The sequence below is a fragment of the Mercenaria mercenaria genome, chromosome 4 (assembly GCF_021730395.1).
Source record: "Mercenaria mercenaria strain notata chromosome 4, MADL_Memer_1, whole genome shotgun sequence".
Classification (NCBI taxonomy): Eukaryota; Metazoa; Mollusca; class Bivalvia; order Venerida; family Veneridae; genus Mercenaria; species Mercenaria mercenaria.
Window position 1 is genome coordinate 48,289,351 of NC_069364.1, and position 23,565 is coordinate 48,312,915.

Sequence of the window (23,565 nt, forward strand, 5' to 3'; positions counted from 1 at the left end):
TCAAGTACTTTCCAATGACTGTGAAATATTTGCGATACTTTCAATTTTTGAGAGGAGGGAGAATTGTAATTTAACCTTTAGCCTGCTGGCCGCAGTGAGTTAGCCTTTGCAAACAGTGCAGACCATGATGGATGTACAGGCTGATCATGGTCTGCACTGTTCGCTATTCAGTCAGTAAATTTTCAGTGAACACCCATTTGACTAATAAATGGTACTGCCCAAATTGAATGATGGACCAGTCCAATTTAGAAATTTGGCAGGCGAAGGGTTAAGAATGGTCGTGAATATGAAGCAGTGATATTTTCACTAGATATCAAGCTACAACAATTGAATATGAATATGGCGGCTATCTACCCAGTCGCAAAAGAACTTTGATCTAATATATTATCAAAAATCACTTAACCATCACATCAATTTGTTTAAAACCTCCTTCAGGTCTAGAATTCTTCATGTAAGAAAGTCATCCAGCGGGATTATAAAAGGTTGGTGGTTCTACCCAGGTTGCTGTCTATTTATAAAACAATGCCAAGAGGGGAATCTTGGGTTTTCCTGTACCATTAAAAGATGGAAAAGTAATTATGTCACTCTAAACCCAATAAAAACAAAACAAGAACGGCATTGTCTCGAAATATATTTAAGAAATAATGGATAGGAAAACTGTGTTTTAAAGTTATTAATACACGAAAAGAGGTTGTATGTTCACGGAATAATTTCACGAAGGTGTAGCCCAAGTGATTATTCTGGCGACATATAACCGATTTTGAGTGTATTCATTTAAATAAAACATGACTTTGCTATACATTATTTTGATTCTAATATGCTTTTAATCTAAAACAGTAGATAAAATATAGTAGCGCTCTTTCTTGGTCGCAACAAAAAAACAACATCATCGCTCATTAACATGATGTTATTTGAGCCGTGCCATGAGAAAACCAACATAGTGGCTTTGCGACCAGTCTGGTCAAGATCCATGCTGTTCGCTAACAGTATTCTGTAATTCTTATAGACTTTGAAAGCGAACAGCATGGATCCTGACCAGACTGCGCGGATGCGCAGGCTGGTCTGGATCCATGCTGGTCGCAAAGCCACTATGTTGATTTTCTCATGGCACGGCTCATTTTAGCTTTAGCGTGTTTTAACAAAAACAAGCATATTGGAATCCTGAATACAATACAGTTAAATTTAATTGATTTAATGAACCTTTTTTTGCGTTTTACATATTTTCCCTAAAAGCACTGTGCGCAGTATACAAATATATTACATGCCATGAGAAAACCAACATAGTGGGTTTGCGACCAGCATGGATCCAGACAAGCCTGCGCATCCGCGCAGTCTGGTCAGGATCCATGCTGTTCGCTTTTAAAGCCTAATGCAACTAGAGAAACTATTAGCGAACAGCATGGATCCTGACCAGACTGCGCAGATGCGCAGGCTGGTCTGGATCCATGCTGGTCGCAAAGCCACTATGTTGGTTTTCTCATGGCACGGCTCATATATTACATGTATATCATGAATCTATATATTTTTAATTACTAATTTTCCTGCCTTAACCAAAAATCTCTGAAATATTAATTTTTCATTAATAGAGTTGCAAAATTTTATGGCCAGAATATTTTCTGTTTAATGCCACGGCATTGAATTATTTATGTGATGGAATAGTATTGGGATCTATTTATGGTCGTTATATCACAGTTTACTATCACTTTAATGTGATTGGTGCTTTAATTCCATAAAAGTGAGCAGAACACTGGCATTCTAATGGAGAAAAATAACTAGGCAAGTTCTGATAAATTATAAAACTAAATTGGTCTGGCACTTCCAGCAAAACTTTCCAGTTTCTAATATAGAGGGAGGAATTATGTGTTCCTTGGGGCACATTTTTCTGGTGAACCCAAGTGTCCATATGGGCATAAATCTGTATGTGTAACTGAAGGAATGCCATGTCTTTTGTACAAGTAAATATGACGTTAAAACAAGACAAATCTGTTAAGTAGGCAGAAAGTAACTGAATATATGCCAAGTTTTTTGTACAAATAAACATGGCTTGAAATCAGACAGATCTGTTAGAAATGAAGTGTGACTGAACTTGGGTCACATCTTTATGAAAGGAAAAGCTGTTAGAAACAAGGAGTGTAATTGAAGATAAGCCATGTCTCAATCACAACCAATTGTGACTGGAAATAAGGCAAATCTGTCACTGAAGATAATCCATATCTTTGTTTTAAGTAAATGTGACTTGAAAACAGAGAGTACAGAGTACAAAATAAATGATTGAAAATACCGTCATTCTAAGAGAAAGACAAATGTGACTGTATAACTTTAAAGATTTGACTACTGAAAAAACATCATCATAACTGTCCAACAATATAGGGGATATTTGTTTGTTTCAGTGTAAGACTATATCTTTCATGAGCGGACACCAGTTGAAACATTTACAATAGTAACATGAGTGAAAATATAAGATATGGTGTTCATGAGTGCAAGATATTTTGATCTTACATGTAAAACAAACACATTTTCTTCTCTTTTTATATGTTTTGACCAAATTTAGAATATAGTTTACATTTGTAATTTCAAAATATATCTTATATTTTTCACTGTGAAAATACCAGATATATTTCACTCCAATATTTTGATAATTCACTGAAATACATGTCTTTTATTTTTCAGGAATTAATTACCACACTGTATATAGGCTTTCTAGGGCTCATCTTCTCTTCATACTTTGTATATTTGGCCGAAAAAGATGCAGAGCCGGACTCTGGATCAAAGTTTAACAGCTATGCAGATGCCCTCTGGTGGGGGGTGGTAAGTATTCTGACTTAAATTATCACCCTTAGACACAAATTCACTGTCATTCCTGATGTTAAAATCTGTTGCAAATTGAGAAAGGACTTTATCACAATAATTTGAAATAATAATATAAAAAAAAAATGTTTGTACATCTGCTGCATTATTATCCAATTTTTCATTAATCTACACAAGAATATAAAAAGGGGACATAACTCTTGATGTGAATTGTGTGTGATTTGGTTTTAAGCAACTTCTTGTGAAATAATGAAATTCAACATGCATTTTTCATAAATATTCTTAAGAAGTAGGAATGTCACACTGAGTGCAAAATGGCTCACACATTCTTCCAGACCTCGCAGGTGGCCAAAAGGCAAAGTTTTAGGACTGTATTGTAATTTGCCTTAAAGTAACTTATTGTCCTGAAGTGCGTTATAGAATTCAACCGAATTTGGCACGAAGCTTTCTTAGGAAGCAAGGATTGATGTTTTGTTAGTGATGTCTGTGTCCACAATTCCACATAGCATAATGCAACCTTTTATAAGTTACAGTGGAACCAAAAACATCAATGTTTTTCCATATTGAGGTCTATATTTCATATCGGAAAATGTTGTCATTTCAATGTGAGTCTTTGAGTTAATTTATTTATGTCAGTATTGTTATTTTCATTCAGGCTTTTGAATTCGTATTATTTATATAATATTTATATGTGTAAATATATATGTAATAAAAAGCTTATTAGCTTTGCATTGAGAATATGCACTTGTTCTTTAGCGGAATAATATTGCGCTCCTAAAGTCACACAATATTTCGCTTCAGAACTTGTGCATATTTTTCAGTACTAAGCTAATAACCTGTAAATATTGCCACTGAGCTAGATATTCAATCCTCCTTTTGGATTAAAGGTCAAAGTAAATATATCATGTTATTGTCATAAATACAGCTTGATGGCTTATTGTCACACAATGTTTTCATGTTTTTATTCTGTGACTTGAATCAGTTAGTTTCAAGTAACAAACAAGCGGACATTTTGTTAAGGATCTGTAACATAAACAAGATCTGGAACTCTAATTAGAAGACAGAGGGAAATCTCTTTTATCATGACTACCAAATGTGATCTCATTTATCAAAGACCCTATCTCAATGTTTTATTTAATAAGTGTCTAAACATTTATCAGTGTATGTGAACAATGGATCAATTGATGAGGTCAGTATTTGATTTCAGTAGATAAGGGCCAGTTACAAAATACCTCAGAATGTAGAACTTGTGTATAAAGGCCATTATTCAATCTTTTCATTTGTTAATAATTGTAAACAATGTAAAATTACCTGTACTGAGGGACCACCTGTCAGCAATGACCATTTTTTCAGTTCCCAGAGGTGGTCTGTACAGTTAGGTTTGACTGTATAAGAAATCTGATAATTTTATTTTTCGTCTGTTTCCAGATAACAGTGACTACTATAGGTTATGGTGATACAGTTCCCCAGACATGGATGGGGAGAATTGTCGCCTCATGTTTCTCAGTGTTTGCAATATCATTTTTCGCTCTTCCAGCCGTAAGTATAGCGAATTGAAACGTTAATCCTAGAAACGTTCGCAAACACTATATTTCACGTTCTTATGACACCGTGTGTTTTAATGGCTACAAATATTTGTGGAAATACATTGGACACGAATTAGGCAAAAACTTAATAGCAGTAATATGAATTGTAATTTCAGTAAATTTTGCGGTCCACTTCAAAATCAGGGTGTGGGCTTTCATGGTACGGTTCTCTTAGACAATATTGGATTGGGGAAAAAGTGTTGTCGCATATTTCTTGGTATTTGCAGTATCATGTTTTGTCTGCAACTAATGGAAGTAAATGGTACACAGAACAAAATTGCTCTGAAATCTGATGCCATTTCAATGAATATTTTAGTGATTTGGAAATAGAAGTTTTACATGCGTATCACTAAGCATTTTATTTATCTTCAGTGGAGAAGGTCACTAACTTCTTGAAATTGATTCAGTTTTAAAATACCGCCATAAGGTTTACATGATAGTATACTAAAGTATCCAGTGAAATGATATCAGATGTGTACCAGAAAATTGAGTGGTATCACGATTTTCTGGATGGTTTGATTAGAATCTCAGACTGGTTCAGTTTTGCTGACTGCCAACCTAATGACTTCAGATGTCTTGTTTAGTTAAATACATGTACCAGTTTAACTTGTCTATTTAAATATTTATGTATTGTAACTAGATGAGTAAGTAGGTCAGGAAGCATAACTCTCATTTGCATTTTGTCAGGATTATGGCCCCTTTTCTATAAAAAATTGGAATTTCTTGGTTAAATTTTTTGTTTAGGTCCAGATTTAGGAGCTATGGCTTTCAAACTTTGTATATGTATTTATTATCATGAGTTAAGTAAGAAACAGTAAGAACAGTAACTTGTGCATTTTGCAAAAATTATGACCCTTTTTAAAAATACCTATTTTTTGGTTGAATTTTTTTGTTAAGGTCATCTTTTCTTGAATGCCACAAGAGCTATAGCTTTCAAACTTTGTACCTTGTTTATTATAATTTGGTGAATAAGTAGGTCAAGAACCATAACACTTTTTGTCATTTTGTAAGAACTATGGCCCTTATTCTGTCCATCTGTCTGTCTGTCCATTAGCATTTTTGTTTCCACTAATTGAAATAAGAATGCTTTAACCAATGATTCTCAAACTTTGGGCATTTGATGACACATTGATTTTAAGGTTAGATGTTCAGAGGTCAAGGTCAGTGTGACTTTAGACAAAACTGTGTGATCTCAGCCTTGTCATCTGTTATCCTCAAAAGTGGCAGGCCAGTAGACAACTCCTAATGATTATGAGGTCAGTGGGTCAAAGTTAATGGTCACATTGAATGTTACTACCAACAATATTCTGCTCAATATCTTAAGAATGCCTTGACCTACGAGCATCAAACTTGGCAGGCACATTGCTTAAGGGCAATGCATGATCCCTAAAGATTTTGAGATCATTGGGTCAAAGGTCCCATGTTACAGTGTCTATTAGCACTAGAACCTTTTCTGCTCAAACATTGTGGCACATTTCCCATGGACAATACATGACCCTTGATTATCTTGAGATCAGTGGGTCAAAGGTCAAGGTCACACTGACAGTACATACTAACACTTAGTACAAAAACAGGCACATTGTCGGGGTGTAGATGATCCCTATCCATTCTGAGGTCAGAGGTCAAACATCACAATGACTGTTAGTACAAAAACCTTTTTCCTGTGTATTTTTGAGAATGGTACGACCTACGAGCCTGCAGACAAGTAGTGAATGAAGCCTAATGATTTTAAAGACAGTGGATCTTACGTTAAGATCACTGTAAGCATTAGTGAAGAAAGAAATTCACATGGACTCGTTCTGATTTTGAAGTTTCATTGTTTATGGTCATGGTCACTCTACAGAGGGGTCAGGTGAACATATTTCGATGATGATGATGAATCCATCTCCTTGCAATTTTGTTTCCAATCAATAAGTTCAGAATGATCTGACCTATGACCCTTAAACTTGATAGATACATTGCTGCCAGCATATTATACTCTGCACAGCAGTGCTTTTGTCAAACTTAGTGTGACAGCTTAATTATAATGAAAATAAAAAAAAAAGAATCCATGTTTTGCGATTTTATTGTAATGGGTTGAAATATTGAAAAGACACCACATGGGAATATGTTAGTGATAATGCAATCTTATTAATGAAATTTACTCTAATGGAACCATATTTCATTGCAGAGTTTTAGTAAATTATATTAACTATAAGACCATTGCAAATTTTGCCATTTTTTTTCTGAAACGAATCTGACAGTTCTGATAAAAAAAAAATGTGTGGGTTTTTTATTTTTCTATGTAAAAGATCGCATCCCATGATAATAACTGTGAAAAGAAGACTTCCCGCTAAAAAAACCACCAATATTTCCACATCTTTTAATTGACAGTTCGGAAGCGTTATTAAAAGCTATTTAATATCGAGCCTCGGATTGTATTTCCCCCGTTGCTTAATTCTGACGGTGATATCATATTAATGCAACGCATATTGTTCACGTTTGCTCGTGATGCATTGAAAATTGTTTGCATATTTCTTCAGGGAATCCTAGGTTCTGGATTTGCCTTAAAAGTTCAACAAAAGCAGAGACAGAAACATTTTAATCGGCAGATTCCTACAGCGGCTTCGCTTATACAGGTATTGATTCCGATAAAGTAGTACAATTCATTGATATATTAAGAGACCATGGCATTGCATCAAAAACCAGTCATTGTATAATGAGTGGTGGTTGTGCTTTTTTTTTTTGACTCTGAAGAGCACTTCCTCTTAAATCTATTGTCGTGACAACTGAGAATTAAAAATCTGTATTAAATATTTGCAAAAATCTGTTTAAGATGTCAGTAAGTTTATATTAATGGCCACTTCCTGGAAATTTACATTTTACACATTTTGAGAAGACAAAGTATTTATCATCATTTGAAGTTAAAACAGGATTTAATTCAAGTCGATTGAGAGAAAAGCTTCAAGCTTGTTTGAACCACTTTGTAGACTGCTACCTGGTAATACCAGTACTGTTGTCAAATGAGGTGTGGTTGTGACCCCGTGGGGACTCAGAACCATAACCCGAGTTGAACGGCTGACACCTTTACCACTTAATTGCTGCTCCCCAAAAATATTTTACTTTATTTTAGTTTTAATTTTTTTCATGTCATAAATGACACTTTTATTGTGAAACATGGCTCTCTTTAGCATGTATGGCTTGCGCAGTCAGGCTCACTTAAGCAATTCATTTTGTACCTGACTGTCTTTTTTGATATTTTCTACATTTGAATCTTTTGAAAACTCTGGATAATTCAAGCAATTCACTCATCCACTTACATCTTCAACCTCAAACTATCAATGATTTGGCTGGGTGTGAGCCATGGAGAACTTGATTAAGCCATATAGATCCTAAGTAAATATGTAAAGTCTCAAGGCATTAAAGACTACACACTAAACGTGCAGCAATAGTATGAAATTGAATCAAAATCATTGAAATCATGCATTGTGACCCAGAGACAGCAAATAACACAAAAATATAAGATGTAACAGGAAATACTACTGGATCCACGAGTTTGGTACTCTCAACCCAGTAGGGATCAATATTTCTGGATAGAATGGGAGTACTCACTTCATTTAACTCAAACTATCAATGTTTACAGTATAGTATATATATTTTCTGTACATGCATTGATTTTGTTCATGTTAACCTTTAGCCTGCTGCCAGCAGGTGTTTGCTATTCAGTCAGTAAATTTTCATTTTACACCCCTTCAAATAATAAATGGTACTACCCAAACTGAATGAAAGACCAGTCCATTTTCGAAATTCAACACAGTAAAGGTTAAAGACACTTAAAATTTCATGTGGATACTGGTATACAAGTCCTCAGAAATATTTTAATTTGATATTGAATAGAGATGGTTAGTACCTTAAGAGAATGTTAGTTGTACACAGTATAGCCGGAATTAAAGATCACAGTCCTCTGAATAATGTATGTAAATGTATAAAGATCACCTCTGAATAATGTATGTATGTATGATCACCTCTGAATAATGTATGTAAATGTATAAAGATCACCTCTGAATAATGTATGTAAATGTATAAAAACCACCTCGGATTAAAAAAATACCTCTAAATGAAGATCAGCTCTGAATGAAACCATAATAATCATTAAAACCACCTCTGAATCAAGACAGCCTCTGAATAAAGACCACCTCAGAATAAGGACCACCTCTGAATGAAGACCATATTAATAAGAAAGACTGCCTTAGAATAAAGACCACCTCAAAATAAAGACCACCCTTCAACGAAGACCACCTCAGAATAAAGACCAATTCTGAATAAGGACCACCTCTGAACAAACACCACCTCTAAATGAAGACAAGGGGCCTCCGTGGCTGAGTGGTTAAGGTTGCTGACTTCAAATCACTTGCCCCTCATCGATGTGGGTTCGAGCCTCACTTGGGCCGTCAAATTCTTCATGTAAGGAAGCCATCCAGCTGGCTTACGGAAGGTCGGTGGTTCTACCCAGGTGCCCGCTCGTGATGAAATAATGCACGGAGGGGCAGCTGGGGTCTTCCTCCACCATCAAAAGCTGGAAAGTCACCATATGACCTATGATTGTGTCGGTGCGACGTTAAACCCAACAATAAAAAGAATGAAGACCACCTCTAAATAAAGTCCAGGTCTGAATGAAGATCACCTCTTACAGAAGACCACTTCCAAATAAACACTATCTCTGAATGAAAACCACTTTTGAATAAACACCACCACTGAGTAGACACCACTTCCGAATAAACGCCACCTCTGAATAAAGACATTACTGTATTAGCTGTCTTGATTGAAAGGTCACCATTTGATCTTCTCATTAAAAACAAGCAGAACAGTTAATTGGACAGCTCAGCTTGTTGTAGTGCATGACTTATTAAAAATGACCACAATATTTATCATCTTCAAAAGGAGACTGTGTATATGAACAAATTCTCTATTACAGTTTATACAGAGTTACATTCAACCTTAACTTAAAGATTGGTTTAAAACATAGGCATGAAGTGGCTCTTTGCATAAGGAACTAAAAAAGAGCATCGCATTTCTTTAGTTGCCAACGATACTCTTACAGGGATTACCGAGCAAATGTTTAAAGGCAATTTTGGTCTCCTGATCTTAATGATCGGCCTTAAAAGCCGTTTTAGGCTTACTTTATTTTCTGTCGTACTTTGCCAGATAAATTACATTATATTAATGGAAGAAATCCCGTTTGTTGACTGACCATACTTTGATAATCAACGGAACAGAGCTTTTAGTGGTCCTGAGGGTGGAAAATGTTTTGTCTGTTTATCTACAAATGTATGCTCTTAAAAAATTAGCTTTTCTGCATTAAGAGTGCATCAGCACTGAGTTGGATTTGTTTGTCTGCTAATTGCGTATAGAATAAAACATCATTTGAGCCACACCATGAGAAAACCAACATACTGTGTTTGCGACCAGCATGGATCCAGACCAGGCTGCACATCAGCGCAGTCTGGTTAGGATTCATGCTTTTTGCTAATGGTTTCTTTAATTGCAGTAGGGTTTGAAAGCGAACAGCATGGATCCTGACCAGACTGCACAGACGTGCAGGCTGGTCTGGATCCAGGCTGGTTCCAAACGCACTATGTTTGGTTTTCTCATGGCGTGGCTCATTTCTAGATAGTATTTTATTGTGTAATTGCTGTCATTTATTCTACGCAGTTCCTAAACTCTGTATCATATAGAATGAAACATCATTTGAGCTGCAGATATGGAGTTGCATACTCTCTGCAAGGAAGTACAACTTCCTCTCAAGAATAAATAGTGAAGAATGAATGACTTACAATGTAATTAATTTGACTAAGTTTTTTTTCTCTGGCCTGCTTAGCTCAGTAGGGAGAGTGCAGATTTATGGGTATCAGGGTCTTGAGTTTGATCCCCAGGCCAGGGATTTATTTTCCATGACTATTTGATAAAAGAACATATAATTTACCCTGATTTTTTACAACCAAAAAAATATTGTATGGGTGTCTCTCTGATTCCAGCAGGTACAAAAGTTTTAATTCTATACCTCATACATGTATTTTTGTTTCCATATAAATGAGATAGGAAATCTAAAATTCATTGTCCTATTTGGCGCATTATAACCTGTGTTGGTGCAGCATAAATCCAATTAAATTAACTTTTCTGTCCCCATACTACATTTTAATTGTAAAAAAATCTGGGTAAATTATGTCATTTTCTCCTTTCAGAGTATATGGCGATGTCATGCAGCCGATCCAAAATTTAAATCAGAAGCAACCTGGCGGATTCATCTTCATCCATATCATCATCACCACAATCATCATTACATGAACATGTTCAGCTCAAATACAGGCTCAAACAATGCTCTGAGTCGTATGGCACGCCGAGCCAGTCTTCTCACTCGAAGATTCTCCTCTCAGAAACTTAATACTTCAGATATTCCAAATATTGTACAGAATTGCTCAGGTATGTCAAGTTTTATTTTATCTTGATTCGTTTCAGCTCAGTTATGGTTAAAGCTTGAAACTTATTTGAATCTTCCTGGAGTAGTCTCCCTTTTTACTTAGAATGTGTCACCTTTTATCATTTTTTACTGAATAAATTTGTTTCAAGCTTTGTTGTTACTCTTGCACTTACCTTTCATGAATTATGCCCCTGATTTTCAGGTTTCAATTTTGATGCATTTTTGATGTGTTTTATTATATACTCTACTATAATATATACAAAAAAGCTGTTAAAAACAGTCATTATAGCCGCTGTTGATGAATCCATCACCATCTGTTATTCTGTCATGTGTCTGCATGTCCACTATTTCCTTCAAACAACATCTCTTCTGAAACCATTTAAAGTTTAAGAAACTTGGCATGAATCTCAGGGTGGTCTTCTATGAATTGTGTTCAATGCGCAGAGCTCTAATTGCCCTGGCAACAGGAAATTCTTCTTGTCAAAAACTATCGACCAGATTTTGAAATAATTTCACCAAAATGTTCAAACTCTACTTTTTCATCACAAAAACATGGCTACCAGAGCTAAAAATAGAAAAAATATCAAACAACATCTCGTTCTTCAGCACATGCATGAATTGAAAATAAATTCAAACAAATGCTTCTGGGATGACTCCCAAAATTTTTCCAATTATTCACATTCGTTAAACAACATTAACACCTGAGAGTGCATGGTACCTTATATTTACAAAATGGTAAATTTAATGAATCTTCTTGTCAGAAACTGCTGGGTCGATTTTGAAATAATTTCACCAAAATTGTGATTTTCCCATAGACGCCCGTTATGAAAACTTACGTAAAGTCCAATTTTTTCAAATCAGTCTAACAAAAAATCAAGCACACGACCCTACCTTTCTTATTTGCCACATTTTCTAAGTATATTCTAAATATTTGAAAAATTTGGTTTTAATCAAACTCTACATTGTAGAAAAAATTTTGATCTGAACGTGCAGAACTACATTAACAGAAAGCACCATGTCTCTCTAGGATGGTCGATATAGGCAGGTTTCACTGTATATTATGTTTTATTCTTGCAGGTGTAAATAGTCAATTTCAACATGGTGTTCAGGAAACGTCAATAGACGATGACTTTGATTATCATATGCATATGGTTTCTAGACCTGAACAGTAAGATATTGTTTTATTGCTTTTATTTGGAAAAATGGAATAAATCTTCTGCCCCCAACCCCACCTACCACACACAGTCATTAATATATCCTTTCTCATGTATTTGACAAAGATTGACAAATGGCTGCCTTTATTTTTATGCTTCTGGAAAAATTTCAGGAATGGGGAGGCGGTGGGTTAGGTTGTGGGGGTGCATGTAGTTGCTGCCTTGTCCATCCATCTATCTGTCCTGCATATTTCAAGGGATTTGACCCAAACTTACAAAAATATATCACTATAAAGTGAACTTGTGCATATCATCAGGATTTGAATGTAAAATGTCTAGAGTTCTGGTCTACAAAATTTTTGCAAAATGCAAAAATATTACTGAAAGACTTTGTGGCCAAGTATTTGAGGCTACTGACTTTGAACTTTGAATATTAAATAATCTTCTAATACTAGTCTTAAGTTCAGTTTATCAATCGTATAAATATGGAAATTTGATGAATTATGTCTCCCCCAGGAGACATATTGTTTTTGCCCTGTCCGTCCGTCCGTCTGTACGTACGTCACACTTCATTTCTGAGCAATAACTGGAGAACCATTTGACCTAGAACCTTCAAACTTCATAGGGTTGTAGGGCTGCTGGAGTAGACGACCCCTATTGTTTTTGGGGTCACTCCGTCAAAGGTCAAGGTCACAGGGGCCTGAACATTGAAAACTATTTCCGATCAATAACTAGAGAACCACCTGACCCAGAATGTTGAAACTTCATACGATGATTGGTCATGAAGAGTAGATGACCCCTATTGATTTTGGGGTCACTCCGTCAAAGGTCAAGGTCACAGGGGCCTGAACATTGAAAACCATTTCCGATCAATAACTAGAGAACCACTTGACCCAGAATGTTGAAACTTCATAGGATGATTGGTCATGAAGAGTAGATGACCCCTATTGATTTTGGGGTCACTCCGTCAAAGGTCAAGGTCACAGGGGCCTGAACATTGAAAACCATTTCCGATCAATAACTGGAGAACCACTTGACCCAGAATGTTGAAACTTCATAGGATGATTGGTCATGAAGAGTAGATGACCCCTATTGATTTTGGGGTCACTCTGTCAAAGGTCAAGGTCACAGGGGCCTGAACATTCAAAACCATTTCCGATCAGTAACTAGAGAACCACTTGACCCAGAATGTTGAAACTTAATAGGATGATTGGTCATGCAGAGTAGATGACCCCTAATGATTTTGGGGTCACTCTGTGAAAGGTCAAGGTCACAGGGGCCTGAACATTGAAAACAATTTCCGGTCAGTAACTTGAGAACCACTTGACCCAGAATGATGAAACTTCATAGGATGATTGGTCATGCAGGGTAGATGACCCCTAATGATTTTAGGGTCACTCTGTTAAAGGTCAAGGCCACAGGGGCCTGAACATGGAAAACCATTTCCAATCAGTAACTTGAGAACCTCTCGACCCAGAATGTTGAAACTTCATAGGATGATTGGTCATGAAGAGTAAATGACCCCTATTGTTTTTGGGGTCACTCCGTTAAAGGTCAAGGTTACAGGGGCCTGAACATTGATAACCAGTTCCGATCAGTAACTTGAGAACCACTTGACCCAGAATGTTGAAACTTCATAGGATGATTGAACATGCAGAGTAGATGACCCCTATTGATTTTGGGGTCAGTCTATTAAAAGTCAAGGTCACAGTGGCCTGTTCATGTAAAATCATTTTTTGGAAATAACTTGAGAACCACTTGACCTACAATGTTGAAACTTAATAGGATGATTGGACATGCAGAGTAGATGACCCCTATTGATATTGGGGTCACTTGATCAAAGGTCAAGGTCACAGGAGCCTGAACAGTGACTTGAGAACCACTAGGCCAAGAGTGTCGAAATTTAGCAGGATGACTGGACATGCCAAATAGATGATCCCTATTGCAGCCAACCATCAGTGTCTCTTTGACTTTCGCTCCTGACCTCTATTTACTTCTTGCCTATAGGACTTTGCATTGGGGGAGACATGCGTTTTTTTATAAAAGCATTTTCTAGTTTATTTTGCTGTCACTAAAAATGGCTCGAGTACATACGTACTCTCAGAGTACATATGTTCTCGAGCCATTTTAGTGGAATTTTATCAGTCACACATTGTAATTGCTATTTGTCTATATTCAGTATCAGAGAAATAATTTAAAAAGTTGAAAACAAATTTTAATGAATATTGTAGCTATCCCATTTTTGTTAGACTTGCAAAGTCTGTTGAGATCAAGAATTTAAAAAAAAATTGATTTCCCCTGAAATTTTCAGTAAAATATATGAAAGAAGATTTTATGGCAGTGAGATTTATTTTTATACTCCAAAAAACAAAATTTAGGTGGGTATATTGGAGTCCTCTTACCATTTGTCCAGCTGTCAGTCATGCTGTTGTGTGATTGGTCGGTTTGTCTGTTGCAAAAGGTTTGTGGAACAAACTACTTTCACATTATAAATGGATCCCAGTGAATTTTCATACATATAATAACCATTAAGTGTAAACAAGAATGACATTTTTTCTCTCACAGATGGACAAAGGTGGGTGACCTTAAGGCCCCTTTTTTCCCTATTTATAAAAGTTTGTAGCATGAACTACTTCCACATTTTCAAAGGGATTCTAATGAAACCCATACACATGATTACTTCAAAGTATAGATGTGAATGAATTTGTATTAGGGACAAAGGCGATTCCCTTGAAACTTTTAACTCTTGATCTTCATGATTTGAAGATGTTCTGGGGTTGGACAAAGACAGGCTTGCATCCGTACACCCATCTCCCCAAGATTGTGGCAGAAACTGCTTCCACAGTTTTTTTATGGAGTTGATGCAAGAGCAGATCGGGGCAATCTTACCCAAAAACTGTCTGCTTTCCTTTGTTTCCTTTCATTAATCACATTTAGTGATAGCTCTAGTTAAAGGACGCTACTGACTGATACCACTCTATGTCCGTAAATGTTTGTAACTTAACTGTCTAGACTTAGACATGTAAAAAATCTGTTAGAGAATCGTAAAAGGTTTTTATACTCTTGATTCATTTTCTATAAGTGCTAATGGTTTAACATTAGTATCACAGCCATAAAAAAACCTGGAGTCTTTAACCGTTACCCTGCTATATTTCTAAAATGGACTGATCCATCATTCAATCAGGGCAGTACCACTTATCATTCAAAGGGATGTTCACTGAAGTCTGGTCGCAAAGGCAGAATCACTTGCCGCCAGCAGGCTTAAGGTCAATAACTGGAGCAGTGTATTTCTTTTTGACCATTTTCCCCCTACATTTTCTGTGTAATATAACCGCGGTTAGCACCACACCCTGTCATTTTGTATTGATTAGTTCTCTCTTATTGGCAAAATGAAACCTGAAGGTGTTTTTACACCTCTGACAAAGTGTGAGACCTGATAAATGAGCATTTTCTCATATACGCATGGTCTTTGCTAGAAACAATTTATGTGTCACAGCAGTTGTTTTGAAAATGAAGCTTGTATGACTAGAATATTTGCCATTTAATTGGTTTAAAAATTGTGTTTTTTTTTCCAGATCACTTTGTCATAGTATATTAACTTAATGTTATATTCTTGTAAAATGTTTGTAATAATTTTGAGGAAAGTTTCCAGCAGATCCAAGCAGAATCGTTAAAGTACTGCCAGAGTTGATGCCCTTTGTTGATTATGTGGTCATGTTTTAGCTCGACTATACGAAGAATAAAAAGAGCTATTTCACTTGCCCCAACGTAGGTGTTGGCATCGCTGTTGGTTAGAGTTTTCGATAAAGTCAAATGCCTCTGTTACTATCAAAGACTTGAAACTTAAAATAATTATTTACTATCAAAATCTACATCAGGAGAAACAGTCCCCATAACTCTGATTTAAATTTTGACAGAGTTATACCCCTTTTTAACTTTTTTGGTTAAAGTTTTATAAAGTTTTTACTGGCAAAGCTCTAATTCAGAGTCGGGCACTGAGAAAAATCGAGAATGCTGTGTTACAGACAGCTCTGGTTGTCTATCTTGTGCCTTGTCTTTGAATTTTTTTGTCACACTGAGGTGATATTTGGTGTGGGTGTTTGTATTAACTCGAAGCAGCTTCCCTGAAAATACTGTTTAAATCAGAGTATTATCAAGCTTTTGCCCCTGAATTGGTTAAAATTATCTATTTTGCTGATTTCTTTGTTATAGTCTTAGTTTGTGCTACATGTTAATTTTTGTACTATCAATAACTAGAGGTTGCTTTTCAGTTGTTACAAAATCTACAAATAAAAAGATACATGGTTAATGCCCTATTAATTAATTAAAGACTGTTATTTTTTGACAAAGCTAAATTTTTTCTGGGATGTTCTTTCCACAAGGGATACCACTTAATTCAGTTTGCTTCTTAAATCTACATGTATTTTGTAACTGTTACAGATATTTTTTGGTAGTTTCAGCTGATGCAAGGAAGTAGTATCTATACATTTTATGAAAAAGATATTTAACAGAAATAGTTGTAAGAAATCTTGTCACTGTAATTATGTCTCCCACCACATAGTGGTGTGGGAGACATATTGATTTACTCCTGTGTGTGTGTTTGTCTATCACAAATCTTGTCCGCATTCTAAGTCGAACATTTCTCATTCGATCTTCACCAAACTAGATCTAAAATGTGTTTGCCAATAAGTCCTCGGCCAAGTTGGATAACTAGCCAAATCAGCCTAGGCACTTCGGAATTATGGCCCTTGAAACATGTTTTTTGATAATCAAAGCACTGAAAGTCTAATAAGGCAGTTGTGGGAGACATGCACTTTTCTCAAAAGCAGCTCTAGTCTTTCTGCAAATTGAATGATTTAAGATCTGGGATTGCTTGTGCATTTAATTTGTTCTATTGTATTACATTAAATCTTATTTTCATTTCAGTCTCACAGAATCTCATAAAGTTATGATACGTGTGATAAGAAAAATAAAATTTTTCGTGGCAAGAAGAAAATTTCAGGTATTTCTTACAAAAATATAATAGGGTTATTGTAACAGTACCTTTATCTGCAGTGCTGTATTTGTTTTGAGTGGATTTTGCCAAGCCTTGATACCATGGTGCACTTGCACGGAATTCGATTCAGTCTGGCAAAATCCACTAGAGGCGAACGCATTCTTGCAGATCGTGGTGCTCTTTTAACCTTTACCCTGCTAAATTTCTATATTGTGTTGTATTCATTAGTAAAATGTACGAGCTGCACCATGAGAAAACCAACATAGTGTATTTGTGACCAGCATGGAGCCAGACCAGCCTGCGCATATGCGCAGTCTGATCAGGACCAATGCGGTTCGCTTTAAAAGCCTATTGCAATTAGAGAATCCATTAGCAGACAGCATTGATCCTAACTAGTCGCAAATGCACTATGTTGGTTTTCTCATGGCGAGGCTCAATTATGCTGAATTCATAGGTATATAATAAATTTGTAGAATAATATTTCATACCGGTGCTACCAGTCGCCAAATGTTTAAGGGCTCGATCACTTAGTATAGGTTTGAGTCTTTTAATAGTTGCATGTTAAGAAGATGAATAGCAGGGCTTGTGGAAGGTCCATAGATCTGCCTACTTGTTTAACTAAGTCAGAAATAATGAAGATCATCAGGTCACGGGTTATACCTGATAACATAACCATGTCTGCTTGGGACACATTTGAACAGCTGGCTTGTGGAAGTCTGCGGTTATACCTAGTTGCAAAACCATGCAAGGTGTAATGTCTGCTGGGGACACATTTGGACAGCTAGCTTGTGGAAGATCTGTAGTTCCACCTAGTGGCATAACTATGCCAGAAATGATTACTTCTGGTGCACTGATTGGTCAGCTGACTTGTAGGTATGTGGCTATGCTTAGGTATATAACTATGTCAACAGTAATGTCTTCATATACAGGCTTTGGTCATCTGACTTGCGAAAGGTCTGCTGCATAACAGTTCTCAGATTTGACAGGCACGTTGCTTCATTCTTATTTCTGATTAACACGACAATACTCTTGTTCCTCAAGAAAATAAACAAAACAAATACTTGTATTTTCAGCAAGCACGCAAACCATATGATGTACGTGATGTGATAGAACAGTATTCTCAGGGTCATTTAAACATGATGGTCAGAATAAAAGAGCTACAACGAAGGTGAGATAGTATTAGTCTGAATGTTTGTCTCTGACAGACACACTTTGCTAATGATTAGTACTGTGTGGATTATCATTATGTGGATAAATCATGAAGTGGATTTATCACGACATGGACAAATTATGAAGTGGACTTGTCAGGACATGACCAGATTATGAAGTGGACTTATTATGACATGGACAGATAATGTAGTTGTCTCATCATGACATGGACAGATCATCATGACACGGACAGATCATGTAGTGGTCTCATCACGACATGGACAGATCATGTAGTGGTCTCATCATGACATGGACAGATCATGTAGTGGTCTCATCACGACATGGACAGATCATGTAGTGGTCTCATCATGACATGGACAGATCATGTAGTGGTCTCATCACGACATGGACAGATCATGTAGTGGTCTCATCACGACATGGACAGATCATGTAGTGGTCTCATCACGACATGGACAGATCATGTAGTGGTCTCATCACGACATTGACAAATCATGTAGTGGTCTCATCATGACATGGACAGATCATGTAGTGGTCTCATCACGACATTGACAAATCATGTAGTGGTCTCATCATGACATGGACAGATCATGTAGTGGTCTCATCACGACATTGACAAATCATGTAGTGGTCTCATCAGGACATGGAGAGATCATGTAGTGGTCTCATCATGACACGGACAGATCATGTGGTGGTCTCATCATGACATGGAGAGATCATGTAGTGATCTCATCACGACATGGACAGATCATGTAGTGGTCTCATCATGACATGGACAGATCATGTAGTGGTCTCATCATGACATGGACAGATCATGTAGTGGTCTTATCACGACACGGACAGACCATGTAGTGGTCTCATTGTAGTGGTCTCATCACGACATGGACAGATCATGTACTGGTCTCATCACGACATGGACAGATCATGTAGTGGTCTTATCATGACATGGACAGATCATGTACTGGTCTCATCAAGACACGGACAGATCATGTAGTGGTCTCATCATGACATTGACAGATCATGTAGTGGTCTCATCAGGACACGGACAGATCATGTAGTGGTCTCATCATGACATTGACAGATCATGTAGTGGTCTCATCATGACATGGACAAATCATGTAGTGATCTCATCATGACATTGACAGATCATGTAGTGGTCTCATCTGGACATGGACAGATCATGTAGTGGTCTCATCATGACACGGACAGATCATGTAGTGGTCTCATCATGACATTGACAGATCATGTAGTGGTCTCATCACGACATGGACAGATCATGTATACAGTGAAACCTGTCTATAAAGACCACTCTTTAGAGATAAAATAAGTGGTCACTGTTGAAATGTGCTCTCTGAATACAGGTAGATTTACAGTTGGTACTTTATTGATGGTTCAGTGGAAGTGAAAAAGTATTGGGTTTTTATAAACAAGTTTCATAATAGTAGAGTTTATTTAGAGGTAGTCTTTAGCACAAATTTGACTATAATGATATTAGTGTTTTAATGTGATTAACATTTTCATTGCTGAAATATTCTACAGCCTACAAATGTCTCCAGAAAAAAAGAGTGAGGTTTTTAGTCAAAATCTAGAGGTCAGTGCCTTTAATTTGAGTGTAATTAATATGAAAAAATAATTCAGATCTGCTTTCATTTTTCAAGGTTAGACCAAACATTAGGTAAGCCTAGTTACCTAGGCAACATGAAAGATAAGGACAGAATGACATTGTGTTCAAGAGTGGCAACTATAGAACATCAGGTAAGTTGCAATTTAAATGTTCCAGGGACTAGAAAATACCAGGAATGCCACCAATGCAACTCCAGAACAGGAAAATATAAAAAAAATAAAAGGATGTTTATTAAGCATCCACTCAGTGAAGTACACACTGAAGTACACATTCAGCTAACATCCCAAATTGACATTTTGTTCTTATTTTAATTTATCTTCGGCAGCCGCCTACCTTAAACTGTTGCTCCTTTGGCTGGTTGCTTCACACAGGTTTGGGATATACTGGAGGTTATAAAATTGAGATTTGGAACCAGTCTCAAATGCAAGCATCTGATTGGTTGTTTATGAAAACAGTTTTGAAATTGACCAGTGGTAGTGTAACTGTTTGAGACTGGTCTCCAAACTCAGTTTTACAACCTTTAGGTCAGATTGGAATAACATGAACCTTTGATTTCCTTGTTCTAATGTTTCCTTGCCATTGAATACCCTAATTCTTGGATTACTTGGTTCTGTTGTCCCTGGATTTCTTTGTCCTTTAATGTCCCGTGATTTTCTAGTCCTTTGACAGTCTGGTTTATATAGTGTTTTGCCTTTTCCTTAGAATTTCTGGTCCTAGGATATCCTGGTCTAAGATTGTCTTGTCCTGGGGTCCTGGGATTTTGTCATTTAGGGATATGCCAGGTTTTATACATCATGAAAAGAGACTGGATATTGTTCCTATTCTGGCATTTCCTGCTTGAAAGAATATTTTGTTTAGCTCACCAGAGCCAAAGGCTCAAGGTGAGCTATTCTGATCACTCACCGTCCGGCGTCCATCGTCTGTCCATAAACTTTTACTTTAAATGACATCTCCTCATAAACCGCTAGGCCAATTTCATCCAAACGTCACAGGAATGTTCCTTGGGTGAAGCTCTACAAAAATTGTTCAAAGAATTGAATTCCATGCAGAACTTTGGTTGCCATGGCAACCGAAAGGAAAAACTTTAAAAATCTTCTTCTCAAAAACCAGAAGCCCTAGAGCTTAGATATTTGGTGTGAAGCATTGCCTAGTGGACCTCTACCAAATTTGTTCAAATCATGACCCCGGGGTCAGAATTGACCCCGCCCCAGGGGTCACTTGATTTTACATAGGAAAATCTTAAAAAATCTTCTCAAAAACCAGAAGCCCTAGAGCTTAGATATTTGACATGTAGCATTGCCTAGTGGACCTCTAGGGGTCACTTGATTTTACAAAGATTTCTATAGGAAAATCTTCAATTTTTTTTTAAAAATAAACCAGAAGGCCTAGAGCTTAGATATTTGACATGTAGCATTGCCTAGTAGACCTCTACAAAATTTGTTCAAATCATGACCCCCGTGGTCAAAATTGACCCCGCCCCAGGGGTCACTTGATTTTACATAGGAAAATCTTCAAAAATTTTCTAAAAATAAACCAGAAGGCCTAGAGCGTAGATATTTGACATGTTACATTGCCTAGTAGACTTCTACAAAAAAAAAATTAAATCATGACACCCGGGGTCAAAATTGACCCCGCCCCAGGGGTCACTTGATTTTATATAGGAAAATCTTCAAAAAATTTCTAAAAATAAACCAGAAGGCCTAGATCTTAGATATTTGGCATGTAGAATTGCCTAGTAGACTTCTACAAAATTTGTTCAAATCATGGCCCCCGGGGTCAAATTGACCCCGCCCAATGTGGTTACTTGATTGTAAATAGAAAAATCTTCAAAATTTTCTAAAAATAAACCAGAAGGCCTAGAGCTTAGATATTTGACATGTAGCATTGCCTAGTGGACCTCTACAAAATTTATTCAAATCATGACCCCCGGGGTCAAAATTGATCCCGCCCAAGGGGTCACTTGATTTTATACAGGAAATCTTCAAAAAATTTCTAATAATAAACCAGAAGGCCTAGTTGTTAGATATTTGACATGTAGCATTGCCTAGTGGACCTCTACAAAATTTGTTTAAATCATGACCCCCGGGGTCAAAATTGACCCCGCCCAAGGGGTCACTTGATTTTATATAGGAAAATCTTCAAAAAATTTCTAATAATAAACCGGAAGGCCTAGATGTTAGATATCTGACATGTAGCATTGCCTAGTGGACCTCTACAAAATTATTCAAATCATGACCCCAGGGTCAAAATTGACCCTGCCCAACTTAAGGGGTCACTTGATTTTATATAGGAAAATCTTCAATAAATTTCTAATAATAAACCAGAAGGCCTAGATGTTAGATATTTGACATGTAGCATTGCCTATCGGACCTCTACAAAATTTGTTCAAATCTTGACCTCCCAGGGTCAAATTGACCCAGCCCCAGGGGTTACTTGATTGTACATAGGGAAATCTTCATAAATTTGCTAAAAATAAACCAGAAGGCATAGATCTTAGATATTCGATATGTAACATCGCCTAGTAGACTTCTACAAACTTTGTTCAAATCATGACCCCCGGGGTAAAATTAGCCCCGCCCCAGGTGTTACTTGATTGTACATGAGAAAATCTTCCAAAAAATTTCTAAAAATCATCAGTTTGACATTTGAAACATGTAGCTCATATTACTCAGGTGAGCGATCCAGGGTCATCATGACCCTCTTGTACTCTTTTTAGACCTGGAAGTTACACATTTCACCAATTCAAATGTTTACACATTTATGAATTGTACCATTAAAAAGATTGCTGTTACTTCGTATGTGACAATGATTTAGCACTCTTCAAAGTGTTTTTGGAGTGCTAATGAGAAAGTACATTCACTTTTCGTGGTAGCAAAACTTTTAACAGTTCTGACTTAGTGCTTTTAGCTTCTGGTGATGTCCCTGTGTCTCCACAAAAAAATCACTGTTGTCTTTAAAAAAGGAAAGTGTAAGTTGTTTTTTTTTCAATGGTAGTAATACAGATTTTAAAGTGGTGGATTTTTTGTTTTCTTTTAGGTTAATAGGCTGGATAAAAAAATGGACCAGACTTTAGTGTTATTAAACATTTTAGTAAAATCACAGCAACAAAGTGAGAGACCTTTATATGCAAGAAGTTTGTCGAAAGACAGTTCTCGATCTGGTAGTAAACCGTCCGAGGGTCGGGAAAATAGAGACGGTTCAAGACCTCGTAGGTCTTCAGAAGGATTTGAGGAAAGAGGCAGCAATAATACATATAAATCACCACAGGACTTTGAAAAAAGAAATATGACAGAGGAACAAATGGTGGATGAAGAAGAAGAGGATTCCTAGCAGAGTCGTGGTCCTTTATAACCACATGCTTCAAAACTTATTTCCTTTACCTTATAGGGTTCAATTGGGTTTGAGTTTTAAGTGAAATGTATATCATCACATTAAAAAGAAAACACAGGATAATATTTTAAACATTCCAGTGTTTGTATATAGTCAAAATAGTCGAGCAAAGTGTAATCGTCATGATTACATTGTATTTATTAAATCATGATTACATATGAGCCGTGCCATGGGAAAACCAACATAGTGGGTGTGCGACCAGCATGGATCCAGACCAGCCTGCGCATCCGCGCAGTCTGGTCAGGCTCCATGCTGTTCACTTTTAAAGCCTATTGGAACTGGAGAAACTGTTAGCGAACAGCATGGATCCAGACCAGACTGCGCGGATGCGCAGGCTGGTCTGGATCCATGCTGGTCGCACACCCACTATGTTGGTTTTCCCA

At 36.7% G+C, this 23,565-nt stretch overlaps 1 protein-coding gene across 2 annotated transcripts in view; it reads left to right on the forward strand.

Moving 5' to 3' along the window:
• LOC123551611 (potassium voltage-gated channel subfamily KQT member 1-like) overlaps positions 1-23,351 on the forward strand; it is a 142,045-nt gene extending 118,694 nt beyond the window's left edge. For both annotated transcript variants that reach the window (XM_045340655.2, XM_045340656.2), the window contains exons 7-15: positions 2,671-2,808; positions 4,237-4,347; positions 6,917-7,012; positions 10,616-10,853; positions 11,929-12,019; positions 16,932-17,007; positions 18,075-18,169; positions 19,827-19,923; positions 22,829-23,351. In XM_045340655.2, coding sequence (XP_045196590.2) covers positions 2,671-2,808; positions 4,237-4,347; positions 6,917-7,012; positions 10,616-10,853; positions 11,929-12,019; positions 16,932-17,007; positions 18,075-18,169; positions 19,827-19,923; positions 22,829-23,122 — 1,236 coding nt within the window. In that variant the 3' untranslated portion in view covers positions 23,123-23,351. The remainder of the gene's footprint in view (positions 1-2,670; positions 2,809-4,236; positions 4,348-6,916; positions 7,013-10,615; positions 10,854-11,928; positions 12,020-16,931; positions 17,008-18,074; positions 18,170-19,826; positions 19,924-22,828) is intronic.
• The last annotated feature ends 214 nt before the right edge of the window (positions 23,352-23,565 follow it).